This window comes from Polyodon spathula, chromosome 21 (assembly GCF_017654505.1).
Source record: "Polyodon spathula isolate WHYD16114869_AA chromosome 21, ASM1765450v1, whole genome shotgun sequence".
NCBI lineage: Eukaryota > Metazoa > Chordata > Actinopteri > Acipenseriformes > Polyodontidae > Polyodon > Polyodon spathula.
The window spans coordinates 12,853,672-12,878,039 of record NC_054554.1 but is presented as its reverse complement, the minus strand read 5'-3'; the positions used below and the strand labels follow the sequence as shown (position 1 = coordinate 12,878,039).

The following is a 24,368-nucleotide window of genomic DNA, read 5'->3' as shown; positions in this document are numbered from 1 at the left end:
TTGTCAGCGTTCAGCTGTGATTTCCCAGAAGCAACGTTGCACATGAAACTACAGAAAAGTGTTTATTTTTCTAAAAGGGACTCTGCAGCAATGGAATTAGTAATGAGATAAACTGCTTTTGCTAGCCAGTTATATCTTAAAGATCGGGAGAACTCCAAAGTAAATAAGTCAACAGAACTCTCAACACCAAAAAATAAATAAATCAACCATAAAGACGTCAGCAGATTTGCACATCAATAGGGAAATCTCTTCCATATATTTACATTCAGGCTACTGTAACTTTGCTTCACGTTTATGTATTCAGAATCCTTTTCATCCTTTCCTCTAATACTCCCTCTGTGATGTTTCTTAGGTTGAAACTTCAGCTACCTTTCCACTCCTAGTTACTTCAATTTAAATTGTGTGCAGGACCACAATCACCAGGTGCAGAACAAGACACTGATTTTCTAAGAAAAAACATGAGGAACAGATTACTCACTAACCTAATGGGAGTCAGACATGTGTCTCTGTTTACATGATAATCATCCATTATAAACAGACACGTCTAAACCAAGTATTATAATTATATCTATATAAACATACACACACGATATTATATTTTAGTTGCAGTCAGTGGCAAATTTGAATGGATTCATATCAGCTGTGTTTTAATAGGCTTGGTCTGCCAAAAACACTTTTATTCTTAAACAGAAGCAGGTATTAGTTGCCCTGATCGACCATCCAGGCTCGCTCATTTTCCACTTTCTCAGTGCTAGTGTGAGAAATCAGAAAACATGTCATCTGCTCCGAATGAAATGAAACATCCCTCCACCTATGTGCAAATTGAACAAGTAGGAGTCTACCTACTGACCACAGTATCCTGTGTCCCTGACTCTACCCTTTGCTTATTAGGTCCATTCCTCCTGCCTTTAAATTAATCCTAACATCAAAGTCACTGTGAGATTGCAAAACTGCCCCAGCAGGACGAGTAAAATAATACTCTATAAAAAAAGAGATGCTACAAAAATTGAATAACCTGCTATTCCTAACATTCTTGTACATTAGGGTTAGTTTGTTCAGGTGGAAGCTAACCTCACTGCAAGCCAAAGATTAGAAATGTAACCAGAGCACAAGTTACCAACAAACTAACAGCCTGCCAAAAGACCTTTCAGCATGCTCAGTGCTAAATGAAATGCTTTCCGGAGTTACATCAGGACTTGGTATTATCTCCTGCCCAGTTGCTGTCTAGTCCTTACCGTCACTCAATGACAGTTGTGATGAGTTCAGGCAATAAATTCATACAAAATAAAAATAAAGCTATAACTTAATCAGGGTAACAATTTAGACAACTGCTGTATTGCATCTGCTCCACTCCGTGTTTCCATGCCTCTTTTAGAGGATAAATGATCATTAGCAGGGATATAGAATTTCACCACATCAAACATAGTGACACAGAGATGACACTAGTCAATTAGTAATCATCATGACTTTTAAGCTGCAAATCTCAATCAGACATTCATTGATTAACCTATTGGAGCCTCAGGCCTTACATATATATTACTAGCACACACTAGTATTTAAAGTTTTTTTTTTTTTAATTTAGCATGCTATCTTATTGGAAACTGATTAGATAATTTTCTCCATCAAACGAGACAAAGTTCTGCCAGCAACCCGAAATCCCAACTGTTGCTCACTGACGACAGACCCTATTCTTGTTCTGCTGCCAATGGAAATAAGTAGGACTGATTTCAAATCACTTTCAACCCCAGTGACAGGCAAAATAAGGTACAGGAAACACCTATTAGTTGCAAATTCTACCTGTAGTAGAGTTAAATACATATGCAAATTACATACGCTATCAAGGCCACAAAGGCCTCGTCTTCATGTAAGAAGTGGACATGTGGAAAGCATGTAACAGAATTAGCCCACATTAGCCTACATGATTTGGTAAAAGAACTGCGTTCCATATGTTAGTTATTGTGTAAAGGAACCTGATCTACAAACCCAATCCAGCACTACTTATTTTGTTTTGCTTTATTTGAAGCAGAGAACTAACAAAATAATTCCAGTTAACTGTACCTAATGTATCACCATCACCTCATTGGTATCACATTTTCCTACACAAAAGATCTGGCTAAATGTGTACTTATATTTTTCAGTGGTATTTTGTTTAACTGAAAACTAATTCAATTTACTGAAAACAAGCCAGTCATTAGAAAAGCAAAGACAGTTACTCAGAAGCACAGCAAAAGGAGTTCTTACAAAATCTCCAGAAGCCACCCAGCTCCTCAGCAACCAATCAGTGTTTTTTTTTTTTTTCAATAATTCACATTCTGAAAACACACTAAAGGATGTCTTCAGCAAGTGTCATTAGAATTGGAAAAACAATTCTCAATACATATGCAAAAATGGAAAAGTGACAGACAGACAAAATTCTCATACTCTTGAATATTGCATTACTACTGAATTTGATTAGTGTGTCATTACAGATGTGCTTACCTAGAAGCATCTTCACTATATTCAGTAATAATGCATTTATTAATTTTAATGCATATAGATGGAGTGCAAAATTGTCCTTGAAACTGCATGAATGATCTAGAATATTTTTTTCAGCAATTTAAAGTATTTAAAGTTTTGATTATGAATAATTGACTGGCATTTAAATAACACACATACAGTATATGTCTATTTCTCTGAATGACGAAGCTGACATTGTAATCTCAGGGAACTGGAACCCCCAATACCATGAACCTTTGCCTTCAGCAGAGTAATGAGAAACATTACTTAGGAAGCAGGGAGATACACAAACCAGAGGCCAGGCAGTTGTAATATCAAGACTTGGGTGTCTGTGAAATTGTTAACCACAGAAACACATTTCCAAGTAGAAGCATATTACAAACACATAAAGGGGCAACCCACAGGAAACTCTGGGATTTGTTCTTGGTTTTAATTTGATTTTTCACAGCTCAATATCAAACTGTGTGTGGCTACTGTAGGGCACAAGTTAAGGAAAATCTCCCTGGATTGCACCAGTCTATTGTTTTTAGGGATGACCGCAGAACCAGGGTTATGTAGTTGATGCAATCCAGGGTGATTCCCCAGAGCTGTAAAAAAAAATAAAACCCTAATAAAATGCAGCTGTGGCTTACCCCATTGGGGTATAGGTTGATCACCTTTAAGTCAATAATGCATTGTTGACTATTCCAACGAACATTGCTGGATCATAAAGAGATAATATAAAGAGGAGGATGATCTGCTCAGTATCTCTGAGCAGATCCCTGCCATAATGTGTTATTGTAAGTTTTAACTGACTGACTGAAACATGGTATTTTAGGACAGCAGAAATCCGAAGGCCAATATAGTAGAGGAGACCTGAAATATATCACCAGATATAAATTAACAAAGAAAACTGAAGTTTCTTTCTTGGTTCTAAGGAACAATTTTACTTTGTGAATATATTTCTCTACTATACAACAGATTAATCTAAAATGCTGAAAGAAATAATGAATAATTTAAAATCCATATTGATCTAAATACTGTTATTTAAGAGCAGATATTCAGTATTAGTGTCAAACAAATAGGACAGTATTGAACTGCTCTTTTTAACGGTGTCCTTTCGATTTAAGACCAGTCACACTGAACAGACCCTGTTTGAAACAAGATAAAGGTAACAATGTTTCATATCTTTATAAAACAAATCATGTGCGTTTTCCGCTTTGATGTGCCGAATGCTGATTTCCAGTTTATGGCGAGGACTCTGAAACAGATGTCTAGTTTTTGCTGCATTTCCGCCAGCTGCACAGGGTCCCCTTCCACATAAAGAACTGTCAGCTGATCCTCCCGGGGGCCTCCATCTCAGACTCAGATTCTAAACAGATAAGGTTACTGGAGGTCCCAAATAAGCAATCCAGCCTCCATACATCATTCACCAGTCTGAAATGACAGAGCGCTGCAACAAGACAACACAAACACACGTGTGCCTGCCATATGAACTGACATTTAAAAAAAAAAAAAAAAGCCTGGAATTTCTTCTTTTTTTGTCCTTTTAACCGTTTCATTACCAGCATAAACATCTTGTTCCGCACACACTGACATTCCTATCACATGAATGATGTATACTCAATATAACAATTTGTCTAGACTAACTAGTTTCTTTAGTTTTGCTCAGACTATTACCACATCTCTTTAAAAACCCATGTGCAGTTAGTTTAGAATGGTTATGTTTACAGCCTGGATAATAATAAATAGTAAAAATGAAAAGCAAATCTTATGGCGAGGCTCAATTAGTTTTTTTACCCCAAAACTAATCCAGTAGGGATTTCTACATTTCCTTTGAAATCCTGCATCAATAGAAGTTTAATATTAAAAAGGAGGCTAATTGGCTACAAATACAATAAAAAATAACTTATTTCCAACATACAGTAAAAAAAAAAAAAAAAAAATTTTAAAAATTGAAATATATTTATCCAGATACACATCAGTCGCATTTTACAGCCTTTGTATTAAGAATAAAATTTAAAATTTTAATAAATCTTTCTTTATTATTGTCCAGTTACACAGTTACACAGTGCTTCCTCCAAAAACAAAGCGAACGAGAAAAGCTACAGTAATGTAAAAGTTAATAATTTTTTAGGTAACAGTTTTAGGTAGGCTTTTAAAATCTTTAGTTGCTTTTGTGCATTTTCCTTTGCAAGTGAACTGTGACATTAGGGCCTTATGGAGCACTATATTTTGCAAATTTAAATACTCACTTTGGATACTGTTTTAATTCTGGAAACTGGCGTTTATTTTTTACTCTTGCTAAATTGCATTGCCTTTTACATTTTACGCAGTTCTGTGCATGGATAACATTTTGATTATCATTTTGCTGTTGGGTCGTTAATGGTTTACTACATGTTAGTACAATGTGTACGAGATTTAAAAGTAAGTACTGTATTACAGTCCACGTTTTGTATATTTTGGCAAGTGATATTTTCAGAATCATATCGTTCTGAATTAAAATACTACTTCTGTTGAAAATATAGTACTGTACCAACAAAACCAACTACAGTACATCTAAATGGAAGCCTACTTATTTTAAAATACCGTCCTTTCAGCTAGGTATTTTCTTTTTTGTGTTCCCTGAAAAAACAGAGAAGTGTTTGTCTTTTACTGCTGTGTTATTCCCCCAGTTTGAGTGCTAACAAATTTCAATGAAAGAATCAGTGAAAGACCCCTCTGGATGAAAAACGAAACTAAGAGGAGGACCGTCTTCAAATAGTAAAACATTCGACACAGATTGCAGTAAATATCCTGCCTTGACCTGCTGAATCTAATCTACCACGAACGATCTACCATCACCATGATCCATCTCGTTTTTTGTCAGATATAAGAAAAAAAATAAGAAAAATACAACAGTACGAAACAAAAGAAAAATCAACAGAATATACATTTCCCTGCACAGTTCCTCAAACCCAAGAGATATTCTTTCTTTTCAAAATATGTGTGTGTGTGTGTGTGTGTGTGTGTGTGTGTATGCATGCATGTAGGGCAGGGGGTTGTTTGGGTGGTAGGGGCAGGTTACAACGTGCTCTCCTACATACACAGATGAAAGATGTGTCACACTCGTTACCGTCACTGAAGTCAAAAGGTTATCGGGTTAGATATGTGAGTGCTGACTATGTGTGTGTGTGTGTCATTATATATATTATATATATATTAGACGCACACACACACACACACACACATTACAAGGTAATCTGACACCGACTGCCTTTTTCTAACACAGTAGTTCATAAACAGAACACCTTTTATAGTACAGGTCATTTTAGTGGGACCGCCCACAGGAATGACGGTGAAAAGGTTCTATAAAACTGCAGCTACCAAAAGCAAGCCATCCACTATGCTGCAAAAAGGCCCCTTATATTTCACCTTTTTATAATATTTGATTTCTTACTCGTTTAGTATCTTATTAAATGTGTTCTGCAGCACTCTATGGTTTTTTTTTTTTTTTTTTTACCAAATTTGCTGTGCTTACAAACTAACTTACTATTCCAGAAAGAAAAAGAAAACGCTTCTGAAAAGTCTCATCCAGGCTGCCTGTTGGGAAGTGAGGCTGAACTACAGAGAATCATACTACAGGGCACACAATTAGGGTATGGCACAGAATATTAGGAAAATATACTGTAGATAATATAAAGTATGCCTTTAGGCCACATGAGCAACATCAGACAAATACTCCCGTAACATTTCCTTAGGTCTATCGCTAACTCCGCTCTTTGTCCGCTAACCTCTTCTCTTCAGTCAGACTGCGTCAGCTGCCACTGGACCCCAACAGAGCGTACAGACATCTTTCGCTATCTATAGGGAACAGAAAGATGACATGTAGGGCGTCCATCCAATCACATCCCTTAAAGGGGCAACCTGATTTTTACCAACAGACACTATTTTCTACAAACAAAAAAATATATATATATATATATACACACACACATACATATATATATATATATATATATATATATATATATATATATATATATATATATACATACACACACATATATATATATATATATATATATATATATATATATATATATATATATATATATATATATAATAAAAAAATAAAAAAAAAAGTAATATTGATCTAAACAGGTCATAACACCCAAACTAAACAGCAATCTTTTGATGTAATCTAAGAACATAAGAACATAAGAAAGTTTACAAACGAGAGGAGGCCATTCGGCCCATCTTGCTCGTTTGGTTGTTAGTAGCTTATTGATCCCAAAATCTCATCAAGCAGCTTCTTGAAGGATCCCAGGGTGTCAGCTTCAACAACATTACTGGGGAGTTGATTCCAGACCCTCACAATTCTCTGTGTAAAAAAGTGCCTCCTATTTTCTGTTCTGAATGCCCCTTTGTCTAATCTCCATTTGTGACCCCTGGTCCTTGTTTCTTTTTTCAGGCTGAAAAAGTCCCTTGGGTCGACACTGTCAATACCTTTTAGAATTTTGAATGCTTGAATTAGGTCGCCACGTAGTCTTCTTTGTTCAAGACTGAACAGATTCAATTATTTTAGCCTGTCTGCATATGACATGCCTTTTAAGCCCGGAATAATTCTGGTCGCTCTTCTTTGCACTCTTTCTAGAGCAGCAATATCTTTTTTATAGCGAGGTGACCAGAACTGCACACAATATTCAAGATGAGGTCTTACTAGTGCATTGTACAGTTTTAACATGACTTCCCTTGATTTAAATTCAACACTTTTCACAATGTATCCGAGCATCTTGTTAGCCTTTTTTATAGCTTCCCCACATTGTCTAGATGAAGACATTTCTGAGTCAACAAAAACTACTAGGTCTTTTTCATAGATTCCTTCTCCAATTTCAGTATCTCCCATATGATATTTATAATGTACATTTTTATTTCCTGCGTGCAGTACCTTACACTTTTCTCTATTAAATGTCATTTGCCATGTGTCTGCCCAGTTCTGAATCTTGTCTAGATCATTTTGAATGACCTTTGCTGCTGCAACAGTGTTTGCCACTCCTCCTACTTTTGTGTCGTCTGAAAATTTAACAAGTTTGCTTACTATACCAGAATCTAAATCATTAATGTAGATTAGGAATAGCAGAGGACCTAATACTGATCCCTGTGGTACACCACAGGTTACCACACTCCATTCTGAGGCCATTACAGAAACAAAGAAGCTTTCGGTGGGGGTGGAGGGCACCACTGTATGCTGCAACAATCAAAAGATATACCAGAAACTGAAACATTTATGAGACAGAAAGATACTTTCTTACATTCCTAACAAATATATTTTATTATCTCTTACATATGTACGCATGAATGATGGAAACGTGAGCGTTTGGATTTTTAAAAAAAATTAGCCTGGCAAAAAGCTCCTGGTACCTTGGATCGTCTGTACTGCAACAGATCATCTCTCCCCAAGATAATTCAAACAGGTGAAGCCTTCCTTCCTTCCTTCCTTCCTTCCTTCCTTCCTCCCTCCCTCCCTCTCTTGTCTGCAACTCATCAGGAATCCTTCTGTGGCTTTGCTACCTCTTCTGTTATTATAGGAATGCCGGTAGATTTTTAAATACACATTTCTGCGAACTGTGTTATATAATAACTAGTATTTACTAACTGCTTTAATAAATATTACATGTTTAAAATTGTGAAAAATCTATTTTTAGGCTGTGAAACAAATACAGCCCAGGCTATTAGTTAGTTGAGATTAGCCCATTTATAAAACTAATAAAACAGGTATGATGATATAAAACTTCTAAATAAAAAGTCTAATTTGCTAAACATTGCTACAGTGACATTGTTAAAAGAGCCTTTAAATAAATATATTTGAAGTAAATCATTCTTATGCATGGCCCTGGTGTTTGCTGAACAGTATTAGCTATTTGTGAAGCATTAAAAAAATGAACACCATGTTAGTTGGCTAGTTCATTAAAATAAAGCCCATTATTAAATGCAATACTCAGGAACAAATACTGAATGTTATAAAAAGTTCCAGGGATGAAACAAAGGTAGATGAGAGTGAGAGATCTGTTTAAGGTAATTGGAAGTGATGAAATAATGCTTTGATGCAATACTGAATTTTCAATACTGTAAGTCACCCGTAAAATAAATTTCACGCAATCGCTATAAATACAGAACCAAATCTATCAATGTCATAAAAATATAAATGAACATGGCCAACTACTACTGAATGCACTGTCTGACATAACTTATCCTCAGCTTGTTTCAGTACAACTACTGTTCTGGGGGTTGTATAAAAAGCGGTTCTCCAGTATATGCGACTCCACTGTATCCTAGAAACTGGGGGAACTATTTTTAGGTTTTGTGGTGCAGTCGTGTTAGTGTGTAGTAGCCTCAATGAGCCCTTTGAATATACCAAATTGAGTTTTACAGGATTACTGAGTTGATTTAGAAATATAGTAGGCAGCAATATAAGCCTTACGTGGTTAGCCTTCATGATTACGACATGTAAACGTTTGCATTCAGTCAACACAGCAATTCTCATCAGGTGTCAGGCTGGGGATCTGCCTGCATGAGTTTTGTTACCCTCTTGGGAATTAAAAATCTTTTTTGGTGGTCCATTAATTTTTTTATATGCATTTGAAAAAAAAAGAAAAACACAATAACTCGGGTAATATGAAAATGGATTACAGAAAACTGTATGCCCGCCTCTATTCTTGTACCACACTCTTCCATTAAAGAGCAACTTGGTATGGATCTGAAATATCGCAGCTATCTGATTAATTTATTCTATTTTTGTTATGGTTTATAATACATTTGCATATCATTTGTGTTTCAGTCATCTCACCCTGGTGACTTTTTAAAACTCAGAGGGGTGAAGTAGCTCTGTTGCCTCAAAAGGATTCTCAAACATGTCCTCTCTCTCTGCGCAGCAGGAAAAACAGTGTAGCTCTTAACCTGTGCCCCTGCAACACACTGTCCCTGATGGAAAAAAGAAATACCTTCTCACTGATTTATTTCCTGCATCCACTAGGGGCAGTGTGTTAAAGTTGGTCCAAACAACTAAACAGTCTAAATACATGTTTGAGAGTACTTTTGAGGCTTGAAAAAGTCACCAGGATGAAACAGACGAAGATATACAGTACAAAGTAAATCTAAACAACAAGAATAGTACAATAGTTAAGATAATTCTGGTAATTCAAACTCATATCAAATTGCTCTTTAAGAGCCTTATCCAGTAAAACAAAAAAAACTACAAACGTATATAGGGACCCTCAAATTTCTATTGCACGGTCACACATCACAGCTTTACACCATGTAGATTGTACCGAAATGTATTGCACTGTGACTAAAATACCTACCTTATCGGATGCTACAGTATCAGGAGCTAATCAGTAACTAAAAAGGATGACAATTATACTCAACTACCATAGCAACCCTTGTAGTAGGTGTCTTTTTCAATGTGAGAACTGAACACTTCCCCTCCATGCACTTCTCTTACTTCCAGACATGTTTATTCAATCTGGCAATCATAGTACATTTCTATATGTGACAGTACCAACAGCTGTAATATAGCTTACAACACTTAATTACTACATGGACTAGTACAAAACACTGTGAACGTTACACTTGATTCAGAGTGGCACTTCCAATGCCTCTCCATTCACAAGCCTGCATCATCTCTGCGAAACATTTATCCTGCCAAAAACAACTGCAGATATTTATACACACCATTTCATGTGACAGCTCCTAAAGGATCTGATGCATTCTGTAGCAAGTGCAGCTTTCAATGAACACAGCCTGCTGGGAGTAGCTGGAGCCATCAAACAGTGCCGCCATCTGCTGTCTGTCTGTCGGCCCTATGCGGCTATGTCTACTGTTGATTTTACAGCTAGTCTATGCTCCAGTTCAAAGTCAAGGGCATCCAATAAATAAAAGACCAGAGATGTATGTCCTTTAACACAAACCTCAGAGGAGAAATATTCCCTGCAGACACCTGGCCTGCTTGTAAATCCTCTTAATATTTTACAAGAATCATTGCTTTTGAAAGCATGTCAGTCATTAGGGTAAACATGCCAGGGTAAACATGTTGCAATTTCTCGTCAAAATAATCTTTTTGGTACTAATGAGAGTAAAAGTTAAAAAAAAGTATTAAAAATGTAATATTGATATATTTCCTGCCCTACCCAACATTCACTACCATACAGCCACATAAATGACCCTAAACTAAACAGACTCCACTCTGTGTCTGTGAAACGCCTGCTTTAATCCAGACACTATGACTAATTCGAAAAGCTGGTTCAGAGACTACTGAGCTTTTAACTGGGTCTGCGTTTCTTGGTCGACTTAACTGATAACGATCAGTTTCATCTGTCTCAAGGCTTGTGGGGACTCCATTAAAAATACAAACACTGACGTGCAGCTGCCAAACCCCAGATGTGCTTTGAGGCATTCTGCCATCAGTCATGTTTGCAGACACATTCAGTTATGCTTTCCAATTTATTGTAATTAGGGGGGAAAAAACCTCCACAAATACAGACGTGGAATGGCCACCCAAAACTCTCTGATCAAAGAGCTGATATATGCCAGCACTCATGTTTCATTTACAAGCTCTCGTACCACTGAAATTGTGAGCTTAGAGAGTACATAGCTTCACCAGGCGCAATCTCACAATCTAGGCAAACAACGTATACATTAGAACGTAAGAAAAGTTGGCGTTCCCGAATGGCGCATCCAGTAAAGGTGCTCCACGTGGAGTGCAGGATGCGCCCTATATCCTGGTTCGAATCCATGCTATGTCACTGCCGACCATGACCGGGGGTTCCTAGGGGGCGGAGCACAACTGGCTGAGCGCCACCCGGGTAGGGAGGGCTTAGGTCAGCAGGGCAGTCGATGGATCACCATGCACCAGCGACCCCTGTGGCTGATAGGGCATCTGTGGGTCTGAAGTGGAGCCATCCAGACCTGTGTTGTCATCCGGCACTATAGGTCTGTTGGCTTCGCTGTGGATCCGCAGTGTGAAACATGACGGATTGGCAGGAGCACGTTTCAAAAGACGCACGTTTCAGTCTCCGTTTCCCAAGTTGCCGGGGCTTGCAGCAGTGAACCGGTATAAAAAAAAATAATAATTGGGCATTCCAAATTGGGGAGAAAACCATGGTAAAAACCACTGGCGACGACACAATAACATTTTTTTAAAAAAAAACAACAGCTACTTAAGAAATGTTTTGAGTAAGACCTAAAAGTCACTTGACCCTTGCTAGCACATTTTCTCCATGGCAGTATCTTATTGCTAATTGAAAACATTCTGGGGATTTAGATCTTACTACTTCATCTGGTATATTATATGAAGCATTAACCCTTTGCAGTCCATTTATTCAGTGCTTGTTAGGCGTGTCAGATCCAATTTATTTTCACATGTGCTGCTTATTTTGCACACGCTGTTTAAAATATCCCCCCCACCCGAGTAAAACATGTTTAAAAGGCATTGACTCGCAAAAGGACACTCAGCACTGTATCTCTAGCAAAGCCCCACCCTTTATTCGCTGTATTTTTCACATACCTCTTTTTGTAGATGTGCATACTTACAAATCCTCTCCTGATCACTTGTTTTATCACCAAGCTCCACAATAATGCAATCTAAGTCATTATTTTATTACTATAACATCAAATAAAAGCTCTGTAAATATAGGTGATATTCTTTGAGCGCTGGAGATGCAGAACTATTTCCTTTGTTATGTCCGTGTTTTCTCTGTAATGTACAGGGCTGTGAGATACGCACTTTTTTAATTTTATTTTTTCGGTTTTATTTGGATCCTATCGGTCTCACTTCGCCATTCTCTGCTTTTTCCGGAGAAAAAACGATAAGAGGCCTGTGCTTTACAGTGCCGTGAAAAACTATTTGTCCCGTCTGATTTTCTGTATTTTTGCATATTTTTGACACCGAATGTTATCAGATCTTCAACCAAAATCTAATATTAGATAAAAGGGTCCTTGAGTGAACAAATAACACAATTTTGATACTTATGTAATTTATTTATTAAAGAAAGTTATGCAACACCCAATGCCCCTGTGTGAAAAAGTAATCGCCCCCTTAGACTCAATAACTGGTTACGCCACCTTTACCAGCAAATAACTGCAACCAAAGGCTTCCTGTAGTTATCTCTTACAGCGCCGTGGAGGAGTTTTGGCTCACTCCTTGATGCAGAACTGCTTCAGCTCAGTGACATTTGTGGGTGTTTGAGCATAAACTGCTCACTTCAGGTCCTGCCACAACATCTCAATGGGGTTTAGGTCTGGACTTTGACTAGGCCATTCCAAAACATAACACTCATCTGTCCATAGAATATTGTTCCAGAACTCTTGAGGATCATCCAGGTGCTTTTTGGCCAACTTGAGACAAGCATTCATGTTCTTCTTAGTGGTTTCCGCCTTGCTACTCTGCCATGAATCCCATCCCAAGACAGTAACATTAGTTCCCCATTATATCATCCATTGTTCAATATGCCCGCCACTTAATATTTTAGGGTGCAACTGCACCTGGATGGGATGATTACATCTGCGAGAACGCTAAGGTAAGAGAGGTGGGTTAAACAGGCCACAAATCTCCAGTCGTGTGCCCCAGTAATTAGTGTGTGGTGACACTTAATGGATGTATGAGATCAAGCTCACTGGATGCCCTTACCTTCCGAGTTGAGGGTGATGAGAGTGACATTGTTCCCCATGGCACCCCCCCCTCCCTGGCCGCTGTTGGAGACGGAGTCACTGGCCTCGGAGCCGCTCTCAGCATCCTCGTTGTGGCTATCGTCCGCCGCTGGGACCTTCACCAGGATTGTGTTCTGTCTGCGTCCCTGAACAGCACTGGACAAGGGAAACACGAATCAACATACCAGCTACAAACTTCTGCACGGAACACAATTTTAATCGCCTGCCACCTCAATTAGTCAATCCAGCAAATATTATGTAGTGCAGCGGACTAATTCAGGGGCTATTCATGCTCTTGAAAGCTCCTCATGCCCTTCCAGCATGGTAAGAATCTTAGAAACAATGTACAATTATAGGAAAACACTCCTAGTATATAATAATATATCAACAGATAAGAAATATTAGGGAAATTTATATTTAAAATAGCTTATTCTGTTAATGTAGTCCAACTTGGCTACCGTTACTGCAAAGTATTAATTAGGATACCATGAGAAACTCTAGAACCTTAAGCAAATTATATCATGACCAGGGGTGGCAAAAACAGAGGATTTGGAACACCAAAGTAGTTTGGTATGTTAGTGACATACTTCATACAATTGCATCAATAGTGATATCATATATTGTAACTATTGTTTTGTTGCCATAGCCTAAAATCTACAGCACTGTGATTCTATAGTACTCTCTGTATTGTCATTATATATCATTAAGTGGAGGCGGAGACAGAATATTTTCTGACTATAAACAAGATAGACATAACTAGGGCAGTTCCCATGGTAGAGTCCAGTAGACTCGGTTTGCCAAAGTCTACATAGTAAATTATTTGGGTTTTGCACAGCCAATTCATCTCCAGGATGCTTAAGCAGGTCAGATCCCAGGACCAAGGCTACATCTACTGCCAAACTGCTGTCTCTTGTTGGTTATACATCGCAATGTGCTGTTTTCAAATGGCAGCACAAAGAAACATGCCGTCCCTGACATATACAATTGGAATATCTGAAATTCTTTAATAGTTATTATTAAGATCAATTTTTATATATATATATACGGCACATTTGTAATGCAAATAGAGCAGCCGTATTAGGCCAAAGGTGAAGTTAAGGTAGAAAAAAAAAAAAAACTCAGACAAGTAGACAAACATTTTGGCTTGTGACTTCTTCAATATACTGATTGACAACTGAATGTGATGGGATTTTTATACCAGTGAAGGGGACCCTAGACAAAATATCTGTCTGCTTGACTGAATTCCTTAACAGTTTAGAATTCAGATTTTGCATTTTTAAGTTATGGATGAAGTTCAAGGTCACTGCCAGGTTTGCTTGCAATATTTATTTAGTAACAAATAACAGAGATATTGCTAGAATTTACAACAAACGTGACTGGAAATGGATCCTTGATATAGATTAATTACCATTTACGATCAAAAGAAGACAGCTATGTACCAAATATGAAGTTCAACCGTATGGTCTCTACCATTGATATGGCCAGGACGTTAAAACAACGTGGCACAAAAACTAGTAACTTTTCTTGGATGCTAGCCAAAAGAATCACAGATTCGCTACTGACTTGCTAAGAAGATTCTCCAGTGATTCTGTTGCTCTGGTGACCGTTTCCTCCTGTCCTGAAACCTTCTGCCGGTCACTGCTTACAATGACGTTAGTCTGTGGAACCACGCTATGAAAGGGAGAAACAAGAAGGGTCAAGGTTAAATATGCAAAAAATGTCCTTATACAACTTTTACCAAATGCCCATCTGTAACAGGGAGAGATCTGTGCTGACTCTGCTGACGTGTTCACGGGCTGCAGGAAGAGGGCGACAGTCGTCCAACAACCGCCTGCGAGTCAAGGCAGTGACACGGGGAGGTGGGAAAGTGGGTGTGTGGACTTTCCCCCTCTCTGAATGGCTGAGAGGCGAGTCTTGGCAGATTGCTAGCCCTATAAAAAAATGCTCTGCTGTTTCCTCAGGTCTGCCCACTTAGTTGCAACGAGAGTGTGGAAGCTCTGATCCAGGACCGGGAATCAGCCTAAACAAAGAGTTTCATAGCGAGACAGAGAGAGCGGGGAACCCTTGGGCAGACCCCGGCGTATTGTGAAAGAACAGGCTAGTTAGCCTACAGAGTAGGACGGTGATCCGGGTCGTGCGGGTAGAGACGACCGGGATAACGCTGCCGAGTGCAGCACCTTTTATTTGTAGTTTTATTACTGTTTTATTTTCCATTGTTCTTTTCGCCTTATGTTTTCATTATTATTTCTTTGAGCACCTGTGAGTGCACTTGCTGTTCACGTACCAGCTGTGGTATTTCCGTTGTGCTGTCTATCATCGTTGATAGGCAGCCCACGGTCAACAGTGCCCTCTGCCGGAAAAAGCAAGAACTGTTTGCAAATAAAACTGGGCACCTGTGTGGTGTTTTCAAGTACACCTGTCTGTCATGTCATATAGTCAGTGAATTCCCCACACCCCTTCCACACCATCTTTAAAAGGAAAAGTTTTTTTCTCAATCATGTGACAATATTCTGATAAGTCCCTTTTTCTTTTTCAAAACTATAATAATCTTGCCGTGAATTAATCAGTTTTTGCCACTGCTGTAGCTACACTTTACAGCTGCAGTGGTGTCATAACTTTATCCAGGCCTCTGACTCAGATGAAGCCAGGCTATAAAGATCATATTCCCTTCCAGTGTTCCATGAATTATGACCCCACCTGAACCCACATCATTTCCAATGTGTAGTGTTCAGGTGGAGTCCCATAATCTGTAACGCAAAACTGGCTCACTGAGTCAAACTGAATCTAAAGTTTAAACAAGTGTGGAATATACCACGTATTGAGGATCACTTAAATTTAACAAGACCCTATTTAAAAAGCATCCATTTATTTAAAAATATTTCTGAAGAGTGTTTATGAACCTGTTCTTGGGAAAACAGGGACAGTATGCAGATTAGTGAATCATACAAAATTACAGTAAAATTATTAGTGAATTAATGTAATTATATATATATATATTATATATATATATATATATATATATATATATATACACACACACACACACACACACACACACACACACACACACACACACACAGCTCTGGAAAAAATTAAGAGACCACTGCAAAATTATCAGTTTCTCTGGTTTTACTATTTATAGGTATGTGTTTGGGTAAAATGAACATTTTTGTTTTATTCTATAAACTACTGACAACATTTCTCCCAAATTACAAATAAAAATATTGTCATTTAGAGCATTTATTTGCAGAAAATGACAACTGGTCAAAATAACAAAAAAGATGCAGTGTTGTCAGACCTCGAATAATGCAAAGAAAATAAGTTCATATTCATTTTTAAACAACACAATACTAATGTTTTAACTTAGAAAGAGTTCAGAAATCAATATTTGGTGGAATAACCCTGATTTCATCGTGTAACAATTTATTTTATTTATTTATTTTTTTTTATTCCTGGGTAGTAAGTGTTATTTCCTAATTGCTTATGCCTCAAAAGTACAGAAAATGGCTATTATTCCCCACAAACTTTGCTTTTGTGACCAGGACAGTGATATTTTGAAATTTACCTATTTTCCAGAACATTCCAGGATATACTGGACTTTGAACGCCGCTACCAAGGACAGTGTAACGAGAACATGATGGAAGACTACATTTGGGGGCTGATTCGTGAAAGTGATTTACAGTATAATCGTAAATCCCCAAAAACTACTCACTTCTAAATCTTTTGTAGTCATTTTTGTATTACTTTAGTATAAATACATGTTAATTTGGATTCATATGTAGTTTTTTTCTGACTTTATATGAACGAAAAGAAAAGACCGTTTTCTCATTGGAAATAGGTACATTTCAAAATATGTCTCACTGTCCTGGTCACAAAAGCAAAGTTTGTGGGGAATAATAGCCATTTTCTATACTTTTGAGGCATAAGCAATTAGGAAATAACACTTACTACCCAGGAACAAAAACTGTGTTACATAGTGTTTTTAATCACAGCTTTCATGTGTCTTGGCATGCTTTCCACCAGTCTTTCACATTGATGTTGGGTGACTTTATGCCACTCTTCGCGCAAAAATTCAAGCAGCTCGACTTTGTTTGATGGCTTGTGACCATCCATCTTCCTCTTGATCACATTCCAGAGGTTTTCAATGGGGTTCAGGTCTGGAGATTGGGCTAGCCATGACAGGGTCTTGATCTGGTGGTCCTCCATCCACACCTTGATTGACCTGGATGTGTGGCATGGAGCATTGTCCTGCTGGAAAAAACAATCCTCAGAGTTAGGGAACATTGTCAGAGCAGGACAACCTTGTACTTGGCTTGATTCATGCGTCCTTCACAAAGACAAAGCTGCCCGATTTCAGCCTTGCTGAAGCACCCCCAGACCATCACCGATCCTCCGCCACATTTCACAGTGGGTGCGAAACACTGTGGCTTGTAGGCCTCTCCAGGTCTCCGTCTAACCATTAGACGACCAGGTGTTGGGCAAAGCTGAAAATTGGACTGGAGATGACCTTGGAGAAGATGACCTTACTCCAGTCCTCTACGGTCCAATCCTTATGGTCTTTTAAAAACCTCAGCCTGGCTCTTCTTTGCTTCTCATTGATGAAGGGCTTTTTTCTAGCTTTGCACGACTTCAGCCCTGCCCCTAGGAGCCTGTTTCGAACCGTCCTTGCCGTGCACTTCACCCTAGCTGCCGTTTGCCATTCTTTTTGTAGGTAACTTGATGTCATCCTACGGTTGCTGAGTGACATTCGAATGAGTTGGCGGTCATCCCGGTCAGTGGAGAGTCGTTTTCGCCCTCTGCCGGTCTGTAGCTTTGTTGTCCCCAGTGTGTGCTGCTTGACCTTGTTCTTATGAACCACCGTCTTGGAAATTTTAAGGATGGAAGCAACCCGACGCTCACTGTATCCCTCTGCCAGTAAAGCCAGAACTGAACCCTTCTTTTCCTCAATCAAAACTTTCCTTTTCAACTCTTTGGTCATGGTCAATAGTTATTTTTTTATTCCAATTACTTTTGAGGTACTACTAGCACTGTTTTGCCATCCAGCTGGTCCTATTGCAAGAGGATAGTGATGACCACAGGAGTGTTTTTTATACTTTTCCTCGTTAAATAAGATTTGGTTCAGGTGATCCCCTAATCAGTACCTCATTCAGTAGAATGAGGTGTGCCTGTGTTGGAATTCAACAGACACTGGAATGGAATGGCTGCCATACATGTAGAGATGCTGATTTAAGAAAAATTTGCAGTGGTCTCTTATTTTTTTCCAGAGCTTGGAATATATATATATAAAACTGAGAAATCCGGCAAAGAAATGATGTGGCTCTAGACAGTAGGCCTTACCAAAGTCTCCGCTGTCAGGGTCAAGGGTTAAATATGTTTGTCTTGGTTTATTCGCGGTGGAATTGCAAATACTGAACTACTCAGCCACAGACCAGCAAAGGTAATTGTACTGCAGGTAATTAAACTTTTCATTTTCATTGAAAGAAAACTGTCTACTCTTGCTTGTCATAAAACAAATGTCAAAGCAGACAATGAAGCAGACTAAAGAACAAGCCAGTGCAGGTTATGTATGTCACCTTGTGTGTTAACAGTGAAGAGTAATTGGATTTATTTGACATGGTGCAGTGAATGAGTGGTCTCAGTTCACAGCATGGTCCTCATTTTCAATGTGTGAAAACTCAAATGTACTTTGAAACAACATCAGTGCTTAATTAAATAAACTACCCTACCTAGCCGACGAAATATAAGCAATGAGTGTCATGCTTGAAACAGACTCAGAAACTCAAATAAGCTCAAACACTAAATAATTGGTTTTTCATGAACTATTTCAGTTGTAAGAATTGTAAACTGGGAAGATAACAAAAGCAATGCGAATGGGATGACTTACAAGTCATAATGCATTCGTGTTTCATGCAAGTATATTCAACGACCACCACACCCTCATTAAATGAGTGCTAGGTTTTTAAATCTATGGTATTATTTAGAAGCATTATCACTTGCGCCCTTTATCTTGGAGATGTTTGTTGGTTATACTTTATTTCAGACTCATGTAGGAATGAAATAATACTTTACAGGTGAATTCAGGACAACCGAGTCTTACAGCAGACACTACATTCTTCGTAAGAAACATCCCATGAAACAGGCGTCACCCTGAAATTAAAATGTCCCACAGCCCTTTAAAAAGCAATTGCTCAGAGAAACAGCAATTAGTCAACATTTTTCATTGCAGTGCTTTCTTTTAAACACCCTTCCTAAACTAATTCTATGATCTGAACCCTTTGTACTGCAGCAGCGACCCCGTTTCATTATCGTACTTTTACACATTCCCATTTCACTGCCTATCTACACTTTAAAATACTCCAATTTTATACTTGGCTGACCTCAGAACCTTGTCTTAATGCTTCTGTAATCTCCATTTCACATAGCAAGGATATTTTTGTTTTATTCCGGCTTAGTATATCCAAAATCCTTATCAAAGGCACTATCCAATGAGGGAGTACAGTTGAAGACTCTTAGCCAACACTTTATGGAATTATGCAGAACTGGTACCAGATTCTCACAGATGGCAGCTCAGCCAGACTATGCATATCCAAGGTTCAGCAATATAGTGCTGTCACAATGCAGTAAGTACTATATCATGAGAATGTAGAAGTACACTTAACCCCATATAAACTATTCATTAGGGGCACTGCAGTGGTGATGTCAGTTTCTTATTTACTTCCTGATTGTTGCTACCTGGTTGTAAACAAACATGTGTTTCCATTGATCTGGTATCAATTTGCAAATATCATTGAATAATTTTAAACAAGAACAGGACGCTCGTGTAAGGAAAAAGTTTATAAAAATACTATAAGGACAAAACTATGATTGAGATGCAGCTGTGCTGCTGCTATGTAGACAGTGTATGTTGCAATCAGGGAAAGAATGTTTTATTGTCTGGGAAAGGTGCTATACAACTAACAGAAATGACCTCACCTGACTTGGTGCAAGAAAGAGTGGCCTGGTCAAAATGTTGCTGGATACACAGAGATAAGCCAGCAACTAAGGTGTAGAGATTTTTATACAAAAACAGCAGGCACTTGGAGATGCATCCAAGAAGCAGACTCTGAGTCCTCTTCTGATGACTGACCATCCCATGCTTCTTCCAGAGGATTAAGTCATTAATCACTACTTAATTTCTCTTAATAATTAGGGCTACATTATTATGTCAAAATGATAATGTTTAAGCGATATGTGTGTAATGTTTGAATATTGGAATCAGTAAAAGGATTTCCTGCTGAAATCCTGGTTGTGTGCACTCCTTCACACAGAGAAATAAATAACTAAATTAATATAAATAAATCATTTAGTTTCCTTACATTAGTAGCTTCGTATATGTATGCTGATGAACATAATCTAAAAGCACTGGATTACTTTAATCTATCATCCATCCATATATATCATATCGGAGAAATATGCTTTTCCAAAATAAATACACATTTTTTTGGCCATAGCTGCAGATGCTGCATCCTGGTACCTTTGCTGGAGGTCACCTGATTTGACTGCAGCTAGACCATTCGAGGGAGTCTGAACTACAAAACATGAAATGATTTGGTACAAGGAAGCCGGAGCAGATTGTCGTCTATACCATCATCTTTGAAATATCTGCACAAGCAAGGAACCAAATGATAATCAACAGAGAAAAGAAAGAGCAATGATAATATTGCTAACCAGACATGAATCACAACTTCAGTAAAAATTTTACTTTTTGTGAAACAGTATTGGTCTGCAAGTTTGTCTTAAAGAACCTAATTATGTTAACCACTGCGCGAGAAACAGCCCAGTGATTTTAGAAATTTAACCCACGACACAATGACACGAACGGCAGTACAGGTGGTGCCTAACAAATGGGCAAGACAATGCCAAGAATGTGCTCCATCCACAACGTCAGGGACACATAATGAACATAAAATGAAAAAAAATGATGTAGCAGTAATTAGAGCATAAGCAAGAAAGACTTGGACAACACTGGGAGTCTGTCCCTCCTGTTCTGGTAAAGCCAAATCATTCCTAGCGATTAAAAGCTCCCAAGCATTCATGTTCATTTCTCGTCATGAACAGCAGCCAATTAAATGTCTCCAACCTGTCCTTACTGGTCACAAGAAAAACCTATTGTGAAAGAAGCGCGTCTGTCTAGATTCTTTTAAAACTGCGTCAGTTAAATTGATTGCATATAACAAAATAATTACAGTAAGTTTCACGCCGTGCCTGCATGGTTCACAAAAGTGTTGTTTTCATAGCTGTTTTGTAAGCATGCATTTTCATTTTAAACTTGTTATTTGGTACTACACTTTGCTGAAATCTCTGTTTGCAGGCCTTGCTTTCAGATAGTCATGCACTTTTTTGGTCATTTTACCTGGAGAGTGAAATTATCCTCAATCTCGTCACTAACCAACCAGCTGCTTCCCCCAAAGGCGGACATGCTTTGCAGCAGGTAAGATACTTTGACAACCTTAACCATGACTTACATCCAAAATAAGTACATGTGAATGTGACATGTATATATGGACAGGCACCCCAACACAGTATATCCCCAGAGTCTGATACTTGAAATACCCTTAGGAAGAGAATGTCCTTACCATGTTTCATCACAAGTGGTTTTCATGATGGAATAGATGTAAAAATGTTAGTGTTGCCAGAAAGAATATTGGAACCAAAACAAGTAAATACTTTGAAAGACACCACCTGCACATAGCCTTTATGTTGTGGGTTGACATATCTGCTTTTTCTTTTCGCTCAGGTGCAGAGTTTATAAATGTGTACCTGCATCCCTCCAGCGCCACCTGCCTTCTGAAAAATGCTGGTGCTTTAATCAAACTTGAACATGAGTCATGAGGTCTTAATTAGAAATAATCAGCAACCGGAACAGGTTTAAAAAAAAAAAAAAAAAACTGGGAAGCCAGCAAATATAATCATCCATCCTCTCAGCTAACTAAAACTGTAGCGTTGCCAGTATTTTACGTTATTACATTTGTATTTATTTTTTTACCTGAAGACATTTGGAACATACAATGGAAGTGCTCACATGGCTTCAAAGGATAAGCCTTTAACTTAAAATGATGAGAACCCCTGAGAGCCCCCCTAGCCCCCTTACCATCGCACTTTGTTCCAGGTCTGTGTGGCTCCCAGTGGAGATCCTGCCACCATGGGTACCTGGATGGGGCCCTGGTTCTTGTTCATCACCATGTCCAGCTTCTCCTCTAGGGACTTGTAGGTGGCCTCCAGGGCCTGCAGCTTGCCTTCGATGTTATCCAGCCGCAGGCAGATCGTCTGGTTGATGGAGTACAGAAGGGACTGCAAAACAAGTCAACATGTGAATCCTGGGAGTCAATTTGAACAACATCACCCATGGCAGTGCTTCTAACTGCATAAAGCAGTAACTGGATATCATGGAGCCCATTTTCAAAGTTGTTTCCACCAGTTTTTGGAAGATATTTCAGATACAAAGAAACATAATACAAATTTCTGGTCCCTTAATCTTCCTGTGTTGTTGGTCGCTGCAACCAGACCATGTAAGGATGTGATCTGGTACCACACAGAAGCATTTTTACTTTGTAGTAGAAAATGTTTTAAAACATAAATAAATACAAGGAAGTGATTAAATCGCTTAAACTAATCAAAGTAAAGCATTAAGACAAACTGCACTCCAGGCAGTTTTTGACATCACTGATTTCTTTCAGATGTTAATCTGAAAGATGCGACAATGCCAAGTTGTATGCATTATATTGACCCTATTCTGTAGGTGTGGTATCGACAGATATCCATCAGGTGGCCAGGTAAAGACAAAAAGAAGAAGTCTCACAACCACATTTACAGCTTAACGCACACACTGCTAAAACTGCACATATGTTTCAAATAAGAAAATAAAGAGCTGGTTAATGCTACTGCAAAAATGTTCTTTAATTGCTAGCCGCCACTGCACTATTTCTAAAGTTAGTAATTCTGACCAGGAGTCCAAGTTTAGAACCATCTACAGCTGGACTGTAGACAGAGCACTGGGACAGCAGGAAAGGAAAGAGGAGATATCACAATGCTAGAAGTGGGAAGGAATCAGATCTCCCCTGCTGAGTTATAATTCAAAGCAGAAAATAAATTAGCACAGGTTTCTCACATCTTGACAAGTCCCCGGGGTCCTGTACAAAATAATGTCTCACGAAGCAGCAGCGCAATTGTGCTGCACAAACAAACAAACCATCGAGTGAAGACATGAGAAATAAAGACATTCAGAAATAAAGGGTTACTTCAAAACAAACATAAAACAGTCACTACAGATGGGCAGTAGTGTTTTTGAAATCAAAAAAAGGCTGCACTATTGTTTTGCATATCAAAGATCTATTGGGCAGCAATCACTGCCAATGTAAGCACAATACTTCACAAAACAGTCTTTGATCAAACACTGGGATATTATTCATACTGTAATGAATAAAATATCTCCCATAGCCCAATACAGTGGAACTGCAATGCGCTTTAAAATGTGAACTGGACTTCACTCACAGAAGGTTAAAACCCTGTAATGGAAAGCACAGACAACTGTGTTTCAGGGAACAAAAAAATGAATAGCAGTACACTTGCAGGGGCCTGCTCCAACTGGTTATGTTTGCAGGACTTTTCACACTTATTCAGTCTGGCTCTGGTCAGGTCTAATTGAGTCCAAGCATACACAGCGCCTAGGACTAATACAGTGAGTCATCCAGCTGGAAATCATGCTATTCACCTTTGCCAAAACACTGGAATAGGCCTTTTAAACTTATGACTAATTTGAAATAGCTGAAGCTCAGGGATGGCAAATACTGAAGTAACAGAAATACATGACACTGCTCATTAGGTGTTGGAGCACTAGCGTACATGTTGCAGTCTGTTAGATGTTATAGGTGTTACATTTGAAGGGAGTCCTGGAAAAACTACATAATCAATATCCTTGCTTCTTATTAAAATCCAAATACAGTTTCTGAAAAATCAAAATGTGTGTAGGTTATCCAGGTTTTTCACCATATCTCCAGAGTGCAATTAAAAAACTAATTTAAAAAAGAAAAAGAAGAAAATATAACGAAGACAGTTGGGAGTTACTTGACGTTCCACATGATTTATATAAAAATGATAGGAAGCAATTTACACAGAAGACCACTCCCTGCTTACAATTATAAGCCATATTCAATAATATGGGCAAAATG

General features: G+C 38.3%; 1 protein-coding gene across 2 annotated transcripts in view; it reads right to left on the bottom strand.

Moving 5' to 3' along the window:
• The window catches only part of LOC121296216 (protein BANP-like), a 125,450-nt gene that overhangs the window by 89,229 nt on the left and 11,853 nt on the right, over nucleotides 1-24,368 (bottom strand). For both annotated transcript variants that reach the window (XR_005947042.1, XM_041221526.1), the window contains exons 4-6: nucleotides 22,292-22,491; nucleotides 14,725-14,832; nucleotides 13,142-13,317 (exon numbers count right to left, since the gene is read on the bottom strand). Coding sequence is in view for 1 of the 2 variants with exons in the window: in XM_041221526.1 (XP_041077460.1) it covers nucleotides 13,142-13,317; nucleotides 14,725-14,832; nucleotides 22,292-22,491 (484 nt within the window). In the remaining variant the exon portion in view is untranslated. The remainder of the gene's footprint in view (nucleotides 1-13,141; nucleotides 13,318-14,724; nucleotides 14,833-22,291; nucleotides 22,492-24,368) is intronic.